Genomic DNA, 15,934 nt, shown 5'->3' with positions numbered 1-15,934 from the left:
GTTTCTCTATTTCCTTTGTACCCTTAGACCAACTGCCAGAGACTTTAAATGAATATTTTTGTTGTAGTTTTCACAGTTAATTGCTGTTTTGCTGGAAAGAGGACTCACCAAACTCCCTGTTCTGTTGATCTAGGAGGCCCACCTCCAATAAAATTTGTAAAGTAATACTTCAGATAATTTCTAGTTATAATTCAGTACTTCTAAAATTTCATATACTAACATGTAACAAAATAAAAGCAGAAGTGTTAGAAATCTTCCTTATAAACATGATTTTGAAAAAGAAGCAAATTTATATTCCAGTTGAAACAACAACAAAAAAGTTTTGAATACAAAATAGAGATATGAATAAGAACTTTATTTTTTCCTTTAAGTCTGATACTTGTGTCCTCAAATAATCATAAACATTTTTCAGCTCAGATCACACTGAAAGTATAATGTGAACAGACTTGTGTCACGTGCAACAGTTCCCACAGACAAAAGGTAGGAGCTATCGTAATTGTAACTGTGTAAGTCAAATCAGGTGCATGGACAGTTGCTGTCCATGGTAAAGAGACATACAGCCCACGATGTAGCACCAAAACAGCAAAAATCAACGTCAGGTCTAATTTGTGAAATTCCACTGTCACTCTTATGTCTAAGACAAGCCTAAAGACTTTTGCCAGGAGGATGGGAAGGAAACATACTGAGCTAAGGGAAACAAGTATCAATAACCTGCATCCACATTCCTGAAACTGTCAGACAGGAGTTCCCACACATAGAAGAGTGCCAAAACACCTGACTGATTTACGATGGTTTTAAATAAGGTTCAAGGAAATCTTTGTTTGCGGTGTTATTTTCAAAAATCATCCCTTAATTCTCTCTACGTATCTAAACAAAATAAATTCAAGGGCCACTTCAAGTCTCGTCTCTTGCACACAGACTCATACTAAATCCAGCCAGCGTGCTCTGTTCAGCCCTCCTGATCATGTGCAGTACTTACTATTTTAGAGCATATGGTATGAAACTTGAAGAGTGATTCAAATTTAGTCGCATGAATTACTTAATACTGTCCCTCAGGGAGACAGTAATAAATTAGCCCACCAGAGAAACTCCCTGGCCTAGGAGCCTCTCTTCTTTACTGTATTCCCTGCTGAAACGGATAAACCCTGCTCTCCTCAGGCCAAGAAAGTGGTGCAGCACTGGAAGTAACTGGTGTTTTCTCTCTTTAAATTTTCCCTGGCTGTCTGCAATGTTGTTCCACTCTATGTTAGCAGTACTGAGAAATGCTCCCCCATCACCTGCTCCAAATTATAGAATTTAGACTCTGTAAATGACCAAAAAGCTTTCCTTACTTTTGCAAGGATGACTTTCAGTTTTCATATAATCATAATAAGGTAATGAATTGCAAATGAATTTTCCAAACAACTGTTTCTTCAATGCCTATGGATTTTGATAAACAGGACATCTCAGCCATTAAATATCAATACCCCTTTCTTATACATCTAGTGCAAAGAAACTTATTATCATCATAGTATATCAAAATAGAGCCCAAAAGAATTAACTTACAGTATGATGATTCGATTTTGTACAAGTTCAATTTGTTATTAATCAAACATAATTTTCCTAATACATAATCTAGCAAGGTTGGGACCATTAGCCTAATTACATTTCCTTTTTAGTATGCCACTGGTTGTTTTGTGTTTTGTTTCATTTTGTTTTGTGTATGTGTGTGCGTGTGTGTGTGTGTTTGTGTGTCTGCCATTTACTTAGAACTATAAAAACAATTTTTTGGCTGAAAGAAAATTTAAAAATAGAGGTTATTATTTTTGCATTCTTTGAATTGATTGGGTATGCTCTACAAATAGTTATGGGAATAACATCTTCAAAAAATAATAAATCTTTCAACATCTAAAACAAATCCAGATTCCACAAAACCTATGTTTGTCTAATTATAGCTCTGTATTTTGATGTGGTTTTCTATGTAAATACATTTTAAGGCTTGCAATAGGAATGTATTCTATTAAAAACAGATGTTATGCTAAAAGTAACAAAGTACCAAATGTTTACTATGTATCCCCAAAACAAATCTAAATTGTTTTATTGTAAGATATTTTGTGTTTCAGACATTATTTTAGGTCTTCAGTCTAGATGACCAATATAACTGTCCAAATCAACCAAAACACACCCTTTGCCAGCTATAATAGGAAAAATTAACACCAATACAAAAAACTAAATTTCTACTACTCAGATTATCACTGAGCCTACACTGAAATATCCAATAATAACGATAAAACATTTGCAATAAACAGAGATTATTTACATTATTTGAAATTATTAGAGATTCAGGAGTAAAATACATACCCCCTTTTCCCTTTTCATGTGGCTCACTATTACTACAGCAGACAATATCTGAAGTATAGCATACACTTTTCCCCAATGCCTCAACATGGTAGAAAGAAGCCTTATAACAGCCATTACTGCTTCATGTAAGAATGCTTAGCAGCATTACATCATACACTCCCATATAAGAACATCTGAATAATGAATGCTTCTTTTCCCATTGTTATTATGGGTTTTTATAACACACATACATAAAGCCTTAAAAGAGGTTAGGTCAGCAAACACAATGGAAAGATTGAACAGAATACCAAATGTCTAACTCTTTACCATTTATATCTGTAATTAAATGGGAATTCTAACAAATCCTGTTACTACCTCCCCTTATAATAAGTAGCAGATTTAACTATTTTTCTAATCATACTTCCAGAGGCTAAAGCCCAACAAATATTTAACTATCATGACTTGTTTTTCTCTCCCATTCTCTGAGCAGAGCATTTTAACCTGATAAATAGAAGAAACCCAGAAAGACATTTGTTTGTGTTGCATTAAATGATTAAACAAATGTCAGCTATGTATTTAAAAAATAACACAGATTCTTCTTATTCACTCTTGTTAAGTTCTGTGTTTAAATTTCCACTATGGATAGCATGTTCCTTTACGGACTTTTTAAGTATGATTAGACTTCATTGACTTAAGGCATATTTTTCAGAGATGGTTCCTTTTTGTGTCATGGAGTGAATCAGAAGTATCATCACTTGACGTTTGGTGACGTTTAACCACTGTGGCTATAGACTTCCAACCAGGACTTAAATGCTGCACAAGCAAATGCCCTCATTTTTACTGTTTACAGAACCTTATGTGTCTAAAGTTTTCATCTCTCAGATAAACTTGTATTTAATTGGGCAAATGTCATGTTTAGCGGCATTGTAGTTTATGCACTTGTCAAAATCTGTTAGCATATGTAAAAGGCTTTAAAAGTATCTTCACATACAATTTCATAAATGCAACTAGTCATTTAATAGTGAGCATATAGAAAAATGAATAATGAATACACATTCAAATTACTATTTTCTAAAATACCTATTCTGGTTTCCATATAAAAGTATACTGAAACTTACAAAAAATACTTCACCCCCATACTTATTACCAAGTGACTAAGCTCTCAGGCTCTGGAGTCAGATTAATGGAGCTTGAACCTGAGCTCTGCCCCTTACTAGCCTGGAAACATTATTTAGGCCCTCTATACCTCAGTTTTCTGTACCATACACTGGTGATAATGAGGTCTACCTCATAGAACGAGGAGGATTCAATGAATTCATATAAGGAGAATGCTAAAAAGCAATGACTGGCACATGATAAATAAAGCACAGTGTGCCTTGTGGCTTCCAGAATTCTTGTTGTTGTCCTACCTACCACTATGATTATTACTATTGTTGTTGCTCCAATTGTTACCATATTTACCAAGTGTATTCGTTTATGACCTTGTTTGACACAGGATTAACTAGAAACCTCTTTTTTGAAGCAGCTCTTACTATCAATTCTCACTTTTCTGCTCCTAAACTCAGGATAAACTTAATCTTCAGTGGAACACAGAAGATCCTGAGGTGTCTTAAGATCACTATCAACATTAAAATTCCTTGGATTACCCCAGCAACACACAGGAGATTGGGCTCAATGTTTACTAGTTCCAGAGCATTCCTTAAAAAATGGGCAAGTGTGTATGTGTATCAGCACTTAAACACAAGCCTCGTAAAAATTTGTTTCTACTTTCCTCCTGCCACCGTAGGAAACAGGGTTATTGCTGTTCTGTTGGCAGACTGATATTTAATTGTGATGTATATGTGTCACACTCACTGAAGAAGAATGTCAGATCATAGTCTGATAAACTCACATATACCTTCTCAGCTAATCTCCTTATGTTTTAAATACTTCAAAATAAAGAATAAAGAAGTCACCACAGAAATATATATATATATATATATATATATATATATATATATTCCACGAAAAAATAAGAAATGTTTTGTTTTAGGTTCCTGGGAGGAAAAAGGTTTTAGAAATACAAGATATTCATCATTACTACTAGACTAGGTGTCCAGAAAGTAGCCCTCTTTCTCCTCATGCCAAACAGCAACGTGCCCAGCTAAGGGATCTGCTACTATCACGCTGAAAATGTCTCTCTGAAAGAGTAAAAACAGCACAGGCACTTCATTAAATACCAGTGCATTTGACCACAGTCTTGCTTTCAAGAAGAAGACAGATCACAGAAAAATTATTTGGCTATTTTTAAATATTTAAAGAAAAACAGAACTTCTAGCTTCCATTGTATATAAGAAGAATTGCTTGAAATACCTCCATAAACATATGCCAGAGCATTAAAGGCTATTCATTACACTGGACATGAATCATGAGGTACCAAAATGTCTGCACATACAATCAGTATACATTTCCCATAAAAAGGGGAACTATTTGCATACAGCCTGAAAATATATTTCCTTAAACAAAATTTTAATTGTCTCAAGTCGATGAAATGAATATATTTTTCTTCCAAATACAGCAAAGTAAAATAAAACTAGGTTTCTTCAGAAATATATCACATTGAGGATTTTTCTCTCTCCAACATACATAGGGAGGGGAAGGGAGAGGGAGAGGGAGAGGGAGAGGGAGAGGGAGAGGGAGAGGGAGAGGGAGAGGGAAAAAACAAAAACCTTATCCCTTCAAAAACAGACCTGAAGTGCAGAGCTCAATACCAAGACCTAGACCAAGGAGATGCTGAACAAGGTTATCAGGAGTCATAATGGAGACTTTTCCATTAACCCTGTTTGGAGTTAAAGTCGACAGTAGCATCACAGTCAATAAGTGCAAATTATGACATTGGCAAAGTCTCTTACCCATAGTTTATGAAATGTCTTAATGACAGAGTAAGGGGATCATGCTGAGATGATGTTCCATGCAGATGAACTGGTGTTGTGCACAGTCCATCTCAGGCAAACTAGTTGAATTTGTGAATTTGTGATGATTCACACATAAATCTTATTTCAGTAAGCCAAAAACTGAAGATTATGTCAAATAAGTATGAAATCCTAAAGTCTCTGGTAATGTATGAAGTATCTTCCTTATCTATGTTCATTCAGTGGAAAAAAAGTGGTGATGAAAGATAGAGAAGACATTGTTTGCCTTTCTGAGTATACCTTCCCTAGACAAGAAACATCCCATGTCACATCTGCCCACCATCAAATGACAATCCTGGCTGCCTCATTGTCCTTGATACATATGTGTACGTGTGTGTGTGTGTACACACACACACACACATGTATATATGTACATATGTACATATATACATATGTACATATGTGTATATATATATATATATATACACATACACACATATACAGACACTCTCTACCCATATTCCTTGCCCAGTTTTCCCATCTCTGACACAGTCCATAAGAGTCCACAGAAGAGGTATGATTCAGCCTAAGTGTGCTATATGCAAATGTACTGTGAAAAGAGTTTTTGTTAACATTTACCTCTGTCAGAGAAAATGTGGTTTTCCATTTGCTTTTATTCCCCTTAGTACTGTCACCTTGGCCATGCTGATTACTATGAGATGAATGATTTTCTGTTTTTTAATCATTATTAGGCATAGTCTCTGATTATGAAGTCCTCCTCCCATGGTCAGCTGGTTTACTTTTAAACAAATATTTATTCAGTGCCTACAATATGCCAGCTATTGTCCAATTTATCATAGTCCTTGACCTAAGGTCGCCAGAGGCCATTTGTACTGCAATAAATGATTCTGAAAACCTCAGCTGCATAATGTTTAGGTATGCATCATTTTCAGAATAATAGAAAAGCCTGCAGTGAGCCTTGCTTATCACTCAGCTAGAGGTCCCAGGGGTCAAGCTGTGCCATTCAAATCTATCCTCCCGCTGGATTTGGCAGTATCCATATGGTGGGAGTTATCTGATCTGAAATAAATGTCAATGGATCATACTTTTAGCTACAACTCTGGGTCATACTTTTAGCCACAACTTCCAGGTCAGGGGCAAAAATTCAAGGAATCACCCCATTGGTTGCCACTTATCTGGGGAGAATGGTCCAGGAGAACACTGGGGGCTTGGGGTCTCACCTCTCTCTCACCGCCTCCCAGGACTGAGCTGCTCACCATTCTCTTGCATCCATGCACTCAACCCCCCAACCAGAAAAATTAAGAAATGTAGCCATTTCCCCATTTTAGGGTGAAAGATGGACAGCTAGCAATACCTTCTATATGGGGCTTATTACTGTGGAATTTTACTATAATTTCCTGAATGACAAGAAATTTCACGATCAAGGCCACTGGGTGGACCAGTTGGGAAATATTTCTTTGAAATGTTTTTCTCCAAATGTACTATTCTTTCTTTGTCTAATCCAGGTATCACAGTATAGATCAAAGGCTCTAACAAAGAATGGAGATGCTGGTACTATATGTAAGGCATCCTTCCATATGTCAAGTACAGTGTGATTGTTTAACTCGATTCTAAAGAGTGTCAATTCCACAAAATACCAAATGCATTATAGATTACTAAGGACTAGACTTCTTGCTTACTTGTTTTTCTTTGCCCACTTTTACCTTTGTTTCCTTCCATACTAGTGCTCAGATGAATTGCAATCAATTAACAATTTATTTCTAGACAACTAATTCTGGAAATAATCAATAGCTGAAATTTCGGAAGTATGTATCACAAGGCTAAAATTAAAATAGTCGGGACATTGTCACTTGGTGGAAACAATTATTTGCTGTTCTGTTTGGCATAATTTTACTTAATTACATGTTCTAAAATTCTAACTTCTATCTGGTTAAGGACTATGGAGGTTATACACCCCAGAAAACAGTTTCTTTTTTTTTTTTCTAATGAAAGTTCATACTTATGCCCCAAATACTGCCCAATCTCAGAAAGCACACAAATACTCACTTGTTTAGCCTTGGTCTTTGTGATAGTGTCAGAAATAGGTTTCTTCCTCTCCTTCATGGCAGTTTTAGAAAACAATTCCTCAAATTCATGACAATCTATGGATGGCTCTTCAATTTTTTCCCAAATAAGTGAAGCACTGGAGTCTCTAAAGTTAAGCAAAAGACCAATGAAACAGTCATCAAACCAAACTACAAGATATTGTCGTGAGCATAAACAAAAATGAAGAGAAGGAAAGAAGGGCAGAAGAGAAAAAAACATGAGAGGAAGTCAGGAAGGAAGGAAGGAAGTCTGGAAGGAAGGGAAGAGGAGGTGGAAGCGAGGGCAAGAGGAAGGTGATAAGAAAGAATACTTTTTCTTTAAGACTCACACTTGTTTTATCAACTTGATAAGAAAGTTAAAATGCCATCAATATAGAATGAAGCCTTTGCCTAGAAAAAAATACTTTCCAGGAATTCTTAGTTATCAAATCACTGTATGAAAACATAGAAGCAAAACTCCTCTCAGTATACGCTATGAAGGCAAGAAATATTTGATATCTCACAGTTCAAACCTGACTCATCAGCTTTGTGAACTGTGCACGGGTTAAAAAAGAAATTATTTTATGATCCAAGGTGGTACCCTCCATCTCCCGCCCACTTCCTTCACCCACTGTTATCTGACTTTAGTGACTGCAGATTCATGTCGTAGCACCTAAAAAGGGTAGATCTATTTTTTGAAACAAAGGAACAACACAACAAAATAACTTCTTATAATGTACCTGGATAAAATGAGTTTGGGTCACAGTTTGACATGATGCCTCAGCATATATAAGTAACATGGAAATTACAGAAAGAATGAGCTGCAAATTTAGAAGTAGTCAAACTATGTAGATTCTTCTCCCCTAATGTGATCCAGTGATGAGAAAATTGTATAACAAATGAGAACGAAGCCTGGAAAGATCCTATTCTAAATGCATGCCACATCATACAAAAATTAAAAAAAAAAAATTCAAGGGATCGTGGAAAGTTAGAAAAAAAGGAAGGCCAGTAAAGTTTAAAGAGTATGGTTTGTCCCCCGCCAGCACATTCCTCACCCATGTGTCATAGTACTGTCCCAGGGATCAAGGGATGTCAACTATAGACTATGCATGGATAAGTAATATGGCAACAGCATACATGGTGGGAAGTATTCTTTTATAAATATCATTCCCAAGTATGACTTTATGACCACATTGTGTCACAAACTCTCTATATAAATGCCAGGAAATTCTCAAAACTAAATTATTTCACACATGGGTGTGGATATGTGTATTTTTGCATAGCACATCTTTGAAGAGAAAGACTACTGCAAACAAAAGGGAACAGTAACACAAGACTGTGCCTTCGAAAGAATGCAAAAAATATCCTCAAGAGTCAGTATGTCTTTTAAGGATTTGATTTATATTTATAAGCTATTTGCTAGAGTGAGGTTCTGGAACGAGGCAATAGAGCATGTATGCTAAGAAAGATACATCCTCCCATCTTCATAAGATTGATCAATTAACTATACAGATAGATATCTGTACATCTTATACTTTGATACACATATATCATTTGTTTCATACCTTTGATACTTTTGAGAAAAGTCTAAAATTTGAAATAACAGATTGGTTCACTAAATATTAACATAAAAATCTACAGATAAGTTTCAGAGCAGTACTTAAAAATGCACTAAACTGTAATTTCCCCAAGAGTTTTAAAGGTAAATGCTCCCTCCTGTTGACAAACTGTGCAAACATGAGCTCCAATTCATGTTACCTTTTACTATGCAGCTGAATTCTCGTCCAATACAGAGGCTTCATGGGCCGACAAGGCTCTACTGGCTGCTTCCTACTCCCTCTGTCTTGGTTCAGCCCTAATCCAAACAAGCCAGCTGGCAATGGAGGAGGAAGAAAACCACACACTTGTGGTGCTGATAAAGTGCTACTTCCAACTTGAGGGGGGAGTGGAGGGCCTGATCCAGGAAGCAGAGGGGGTGGGGGAATGCCTGGTCCAGAAGTTGGCAGGGTAGCTGGAACAGGTGGAATCCCCATACCTGGCAAAGGAGGAGGGGGAGGAACCCCAACTCCAGGCAGAGGAGGGGGAGGAGGTATTCCTTCACCTGGCAGGAGAGGGGGAGGAGGTATTCCCACTCCAGGAAGAGGCGGGGGAGGAGGTATTCCCACTCCAGGAAGAGGCGGGGGAGGAGGTATTCCCACTCCAGGAAGAGGGGGAGGAGGGGGTATTCCCACTCCAGGAAGAGGGGGAGGAGGGGGTATTCCCACTCCAGGAAGAGGCGGGGGAGGAGGTATTCCCACTCCAGGAAGAGGGGGAGGAGGAGGTATTCCCACTCCAGGAAGAGGCGGGGGAGGAGGTATTCCCACTCCAGGAAGAGGCGGGGGAGGGGGTATTCCCACTCCAGGAAGAGGGGGAGGAGGGGGTATTCCCACTCCAGGAAGAGGAGGGGCAGGGGGTATTCCCACACCGGGAAGAGGGGGGGGAGGTGGTATTCCCACACCGGGAAGAGGAGGGGGAGGGGGTATGCCCACACCGGGAAGAGGAGGGGGAGGAGGTATTCCCACACCTGGCAGAGGAGGGGGAGGAGGTATTCCCTCACCTGGCAGAGGAGGGGGAGGAGGTATTCCCTCACCTGGCAGAGGAGGGGGAGGAGGTATTCCCTCACCTGGCAGAGGAGGGGGAGGAGGTATTCCCTCACCTGGCAGAGGAGGGGGAGGAGGTATTCCCTCACCTGGCAGAGGAGGGGGAGGAGGTATTCCCTCACCTGGCAGAGGAGGGGGAGGAGGTATCTCCACTACAGGAAGAGAAGGGGGAAGAGGTATTCCCTCATCAGGCAAAGGTGGAGGAGGGGGCGGTAACATTTCTGTACCAGGCAGAGGAGGAGGTGGGGGGATGGCTATACTGGGAAGAACAGGTCTCGTTGTGCCAGGGAGAAGGGGAGGTGGGGGAGCTGCCATGCCTACACCAGGCATGGAACTGGAAGACTCTGTGCAAGGCAGAGGTGGTGAGGGTTGGACGTTATGGCTGTTTTCAAAGGAAGAGAAAACAGAGTGTTCATGGCTGGTTTCAAACTCAGTATGAAGAGAAGGATGGGAAGGCTGTGACCCGGACTGTCTTTGACTGTCAGACTTCAGGAGGGATGGAGATGGTGGAGGCAACGTGGGCTGATGTGTGTCGAGCTGTACTGATATTCGCCTTGGAGACACAATCAAAGAAATCTCCGAACAGAATTTTGTCTGAGGTCCAGAAGGTGAGGACGGCACAGGCGAGTCTCCACTTTCAGCCCCAGGTGGGTGGTGAGGACACTCTGGCAGTGTATTAACAGAAGGCAGTATTGGTATCCCACCCTCTTCTGTCGGGGATGTCTGGATTGACTTTGCCTGTAAAAGCCTTTGATGACGTACATCCTTTTCTCCTAACCTGAGAGCTTCAAGACAGACATCTTCTAAGGGTGCACCTCCATTCTGAGCCCCATGACGGCCTCTGGCCATCTCCACGTCCAGGGCAGGATACCCCTTCTCCAGTTCAGCTATTTTGGTCCTCAGATCCTCAATGGTCTGTTCCAGCTGCTGAATTACAGTGGCCTGTCCTTCAGACTTCATGTCAAAAGCTTCCTGGGGGACAACAAAGACAGACATAGTTAAATATAAAATAAGGACTTGGGGCACCTGGGTGGCTTAGTCAGTTAAACGCCCAGCTTCAGCTCAGGTCATGATGTCACAGTTCATGAGTTCAAGCCCCATATCGAGCTCGCTGCTGTCAGTGCAGAGCCTGCTTCAGTTCTTCTGTCCCCCTCTCTCTGCCCCTCCCCCACTTGTACTCTCTTAAAAATAAACATATATATGTATACATATATATACATACATATATATACAAAAATAAATATATATATACATACATAAAATAAGGACCAAAAACTATTTAGATAATAAAATAATTTTTTAAAGTTGTAAAATATATTTGTTTGTTGTAATAATTCCAGAAGGATCCCTTCACAGAGAGATACTATTAGTATTTCTATGTATCTTGTCCTTTTCACACTTGGACTTCAAAGTGGTTTACACATATTACCATAAAGTCCAAAGGCCACTGTTTGTCTGATCTTTAAATGATCATTGAAGACAAGCAGACCAGTGAAAATAGGGAAAAAAATTCTGAGTGAAAAACCAGTTTATTTCCTAGACAGGCCCCTCTCATACCTTCCCAAATAGTATTTGCTATTAAGATGTTCCCTAAAGACATTTTAAATCCTCAGGTTTAAAAGTCATCGCTACCTTTTTAAAGGTAACCCACTGAAAGAATCTCCAATAAAATTATGTGAAATAGCTTTCACATCCATATGCATATGTGTCATTTCACTTATTTCATGTTTAATTTTAATACTTTACCAAAGGCATTTCAGAAAGTGATACCTGGATTAGTAAAATGTATAGATTGTTTTCATTTCTCTAGTGTAACCTTAAAAGTGACCTTTAAGCATCAGTAAATATTTTTTAAGTTATCCTGATAACTTAGTAGTGTTCTCATTTTCCCATTTTTTTATAATGACCATGTAAAAAGGTTAGATGATAAAAGGCACACAAGAAGTAAATTCTAGAAAAGGTTTCTAAACTCAATTCTTAAATGTTATTACCAAGGCCAGCTTTTTTTCATTGTAGATTTGATTATAATGAAAGCACTATATGACCTCTTCTTCATAAAGCCAATTATTCTCAGAAGCCAGAAACATAACAGGGTTTTTTAACACACAGAAGACAGAGTTAGACAAAATGCCAAAATGGAGGTCACAGTCAGAAATCTAATTGAAACAGATATAAGTAATAAGCCTGATGGAGAATTTAAAAAGGAACAATCATACAGATACTCAGTGGGCTTGAGAAAAGAATGGGAGACTTCAAAGAGCCCCTTACCACAGAGATAAAAGAGTTTAAAAAAAAAAAAAAGTCAGTAATGAAAAATGCAATAACCAAGATTTGAAACAGACTGGATGTAAAAACACAAGGATGGAAGCAGCACAGGAATGAATAAGTGATATAGAAGGTAAAATAAATGGAAAATAAAGAGGCTGAACAAAAGAAAGATAGATTTATGGAATACAAGAATAGACTTAGGGAACTCAGTGAGTCCATCAAATGTAATAACATTTGTATTATAAGAGTCCCAAAAGAAGAGAGAAAAGGGAGGGGGGTGGAAAATTAATTTGAAGAAATCATACCTGAAAACTTCCCTAACCTGGGGAAGGAACATAATGAAAGCGATATAAAAGTAAAGGATGTGAAGGAGAAGGAAGAGAAATAAGAGGAAGAAAAGGAAGAGAAACTGATCCTAAATCATAACAGCCTAGCACAATAGCAAGTATTACACTTCTTTCTACATAGATTTATGCTCTCACATTTACAAGCCAACTAGTCCAACACAACACTCAAAGACAATGATCATAGAAGGTCATAGTACCCGTGGCTGTAAGGATTCCTGAGATTTTTATCCTTTCTAATTATTTACACGGGCAGCAGAAAAAGACTTCTTAAATGGAATCAAGACAATTTGGCAGTTACTTGGATTGACTCTCCCAAGCTCCAGCACCTTCTCCTTCTACGTGCAGAAGTGGGAAGAAAAACTACATTTACAGATTCCTTTGCAGTTAGGTTCATCCAATTAGATGCAGATACACAGAGATTTAGAAAGCGGAATGATAGGAGCCATACTCCAAGTGTCCTTAACTGTTCTGTTAGTGATCAAGATCTGCTAACTGGAAGCTGCTCTGAAAGAATGTTCCACTGTCTACTTTCCAGTTTCCAATGGTGGCTTCAAAGGTTTTAGCTTCCCTGGTATACCAGCTATATATGACTCCTTTGAAAAATTTCAGCCTAGAAGCAGATCTTTCAAACTGCGTCGTTCCATGAAAAACTTAACTGTGTATAGGAAGCCCTTCTGTTTAATATATCTCGTATGGTTTCTGGTTCCTCAATAAAGCCTGACTGATATAACCATGTACCAATACTTCGGGATAAAATACAGAGGGGAAAAAAAGGCTCTTCCAGTAAGCAGCCTGAGGTGATCTCCAAATATGGTTCACTATTCACTTGTCCCAGAATGCCCAACAACATCATGCAAATCAAAAGGTTCAAATCTTCATGTTCACTTTAAGAATACTAGTGAAACCATACAGACCATCAAGGGTATGCATATGGAAAAATCCACTAAATATGTGAAAGACATCACTTTACAAAACCAGTGGGTGCTATTCCATAGTTACAATGGTGTAGTTGGTAGGTATGCCCAGGCCAAAGAATAGGTCTGGACACAGGGTCAGTGGCCCAAAAAGAATGCTGAATTTTTGCTGGACATGATTAAAAATGCAGACAGTAATGCTGAACTTAAGGGTTTAGATGTAGATTATTGGGTCATTGAGCAATCCATATAATCAAAAGCCCCCAAACACAGACTACCAGATTTACGTAACTCACAGTCAGATTAACCAATACATGAGCTCCTAATGCCGCATTAAAATGATCCTTACTGGAAAAGAACAAATGGTTCTAAACCAGAAGAGGAGATTGCACAGGAGAGAAAGAAAGAAATCCCAGAAGAAAATGACGAAATTAAAATTTATAGACTAGGAATAAATTCAGCATAAAATAAATGCAAATAAAAAGGTTTTTTTAATTGTGGAAAAAAGATTCTCTTCCTTAAAAAATGAAGTAAAAAATAAAGCAACAATATTCTTATTTCTAAAATGATTTTTTAAATGTTTATTTATTTACTTTGAGAGAGAGAGAGAGAGGGTGTGAGTGAGCAGGGGAGGGGCAGAGAGAGAAGGAGAAAGAATCCCAAATAGGCACCATGCTATTGATGCAGAGCCTGACGTGGGGCTTGAAGTCATGAACCATGAGGTCATGACTTAAGCCAAAATCAAGAGTCCGACACTTAACCTACTGAGCCACCCAGGCACTCCTCTAAAACTATTTTTTAGCCTCATTGTAAGCATGAACAAATTATTCGAATTAAAATTACCCAACTGTTAATTTTCTACTATACAAACTTTCTGACTAAAGTATATGATGCCATGATAGATGACATCTTTTACGAAAAGATTTTCATTTTTTACAGTATGTGAGAAATTCATCATTTTCCCCAATGGCCTCTGACAATACTCTATAATGCAAAACAATCTTTTTAAACATATATGTCAGTTATCATCCTTACCAAATTAACTAACTCTGTCAGGTGCTCATTAATCAATCACTTTTCATATGATTCAGGTTCTCTATCTCCTTCCCTGAATTCAGGGAGCACAAGATTCTATAAGAGCAATAATTTCACCTTATACTGTATTTGCACCATGTGGCTTAAAATATCTACAAATCATTGGTAAAATGACATTGCCCAAACTAAAGCATGGTAGATAATAATAGATAGTCTGTGTTAAATGGGGATAGACTTGGGGTTGGACTTAATTCTATAAGTGGTCAATTTATTAGAGTACATTGTTCTGTTGTGTAATCTACTTATTCTTTAAACAAAATGGTAGTTGAGGGCATCTGGATAATAAAAAGATGAGAAAATGAGGAACTGGCACACTCCATAAGCTTCACAGGTTTTCAAATGTGAGACACAGTACGAATTAGAATGGGGAAACAGCAGAGGAAATAGACAAGAAAATAAAACTCCAAACTGACTTTACAGTAAATATGGCAATGCTAGGCTTATGGTACCAAGAAGGTGGTGAAGTCAAAGAATTCATGAAGATGAGAGCAAACAGACTGCAAAAACAAAAGGCTGACATTTGTGTAGAGAACTATTCTGTAGAGATAATTATTACAGATGGAGAACAGGAAAAAAAAGGTGTAGGGAGAGACTGTCTGCTTCTTACAGTATTCCCAATGTAGAGAGAACAAACAACCAAGTTGCTAAAATCCTGATTCCCCTCTATGACCCTATTTTAACCTACGAAATCCCAGCCCAAATCAATGTTACAATCCTCTTATTCCATTCCAGGAAACAGCAATTAAGCTCATCTCAAACCTTAACTGATTAACCTGTAAAATAAGGCCAGCCATCTATACTTACAGAGTAGCCAAATGTATGTAAGATTTTTGGTTCTGAATTCAGCTAAGATGCTTCAAAGAATCTTATCTGGCCTTCCTTATCCAGGACTATCAGTCAAGGGCTGGTGGGCTCTCAGAGAGTACCAATTCTCTATAGAGCTATTTAGAGAAGGCTGTGTTGCCTGTCAGCAGTAAGAGTTAGTTTCTATTTGGGTCATATTTTGTATTTTTTAAAAAGATTTATAAAGAAATTTACATGGTAAATAATAGTTATCATCAAGAAAAAAATGCTGTGTATTCTCTGGCTATTTAAGCAAAAGTCCTTTCAGAGCCCACCCACAAAGCTCAGATTTACTCTCTAAGAGCCTTCCAGGCACTCTGTGGTCCATGGAACGTCCTCAAGTTGAAAGCTTGTTCCCTCGTGTCTTGTGCCTGGTACTTAATCTTCCGTCTCTTCAGGGTACAGCTAGATAGAGGCCTATCAGATCCTCAAAGGATTTGACAATGGTAAAATGTACTTTCTATTATCTTTAGACTTCTACACTTTTCAAAAAAAAACAGCATTTCCAGTAATTGTGTGACCCTTTACCCAATG

The 15,934-nt window shown here is 38.2% G+C and overlaps 1 protein-coding gene across 2 annotated transcripts in view; it reads right to left on the bottom strand.

Moving 5' to 3' along the window:
• FMN2 (formin 2) overlaps nucleotides 1-15,934 on the bottom strand; it is a 376,950-nt gene that overhangs the window by 242,119 nt on the left and 118,897 nt on the right. For both annotated transcript variants that reach the window (XM_053909367.1, XM_019423300.2), the window contains exons 5-6: nucleotides 9,053-10,905; nucleotides 7,278-7,422 (exon numbers count right to left, since the gene is read on the bottom strand). In XM_053909367.1, coding sequence (XP_053765342.1) covers nucleotides 7,278-7,422; nucleotides 9,053-10,905 — 1,998 coding nt within the window. The remainder of the gene's footprint in view (nucleotides 1-7,277; nucleotides 7,423-9,052; nucleotides 10,906-15,934) is intronic.

This window comes from Panthera pardus, unplaced genomic scaffold (genome assembly GCF_024362965.1).
Source record: "Panthera pardus isolate Hobbes unplaced genomic scaffold, ASM2436296v1 HiC_scaffold_21, whole genome shotgun sequence".
NCBI lineage: Eukaryota > Metazoa > Chordata > Mammalia > Carnivora > Felidae > Panthera > Panthera pardus.
The sequence above is the reverse complement of the archived record's forward strand: the minus strand, read 5'-3'. Positions and strand labels throughout refer to the sequence as shown.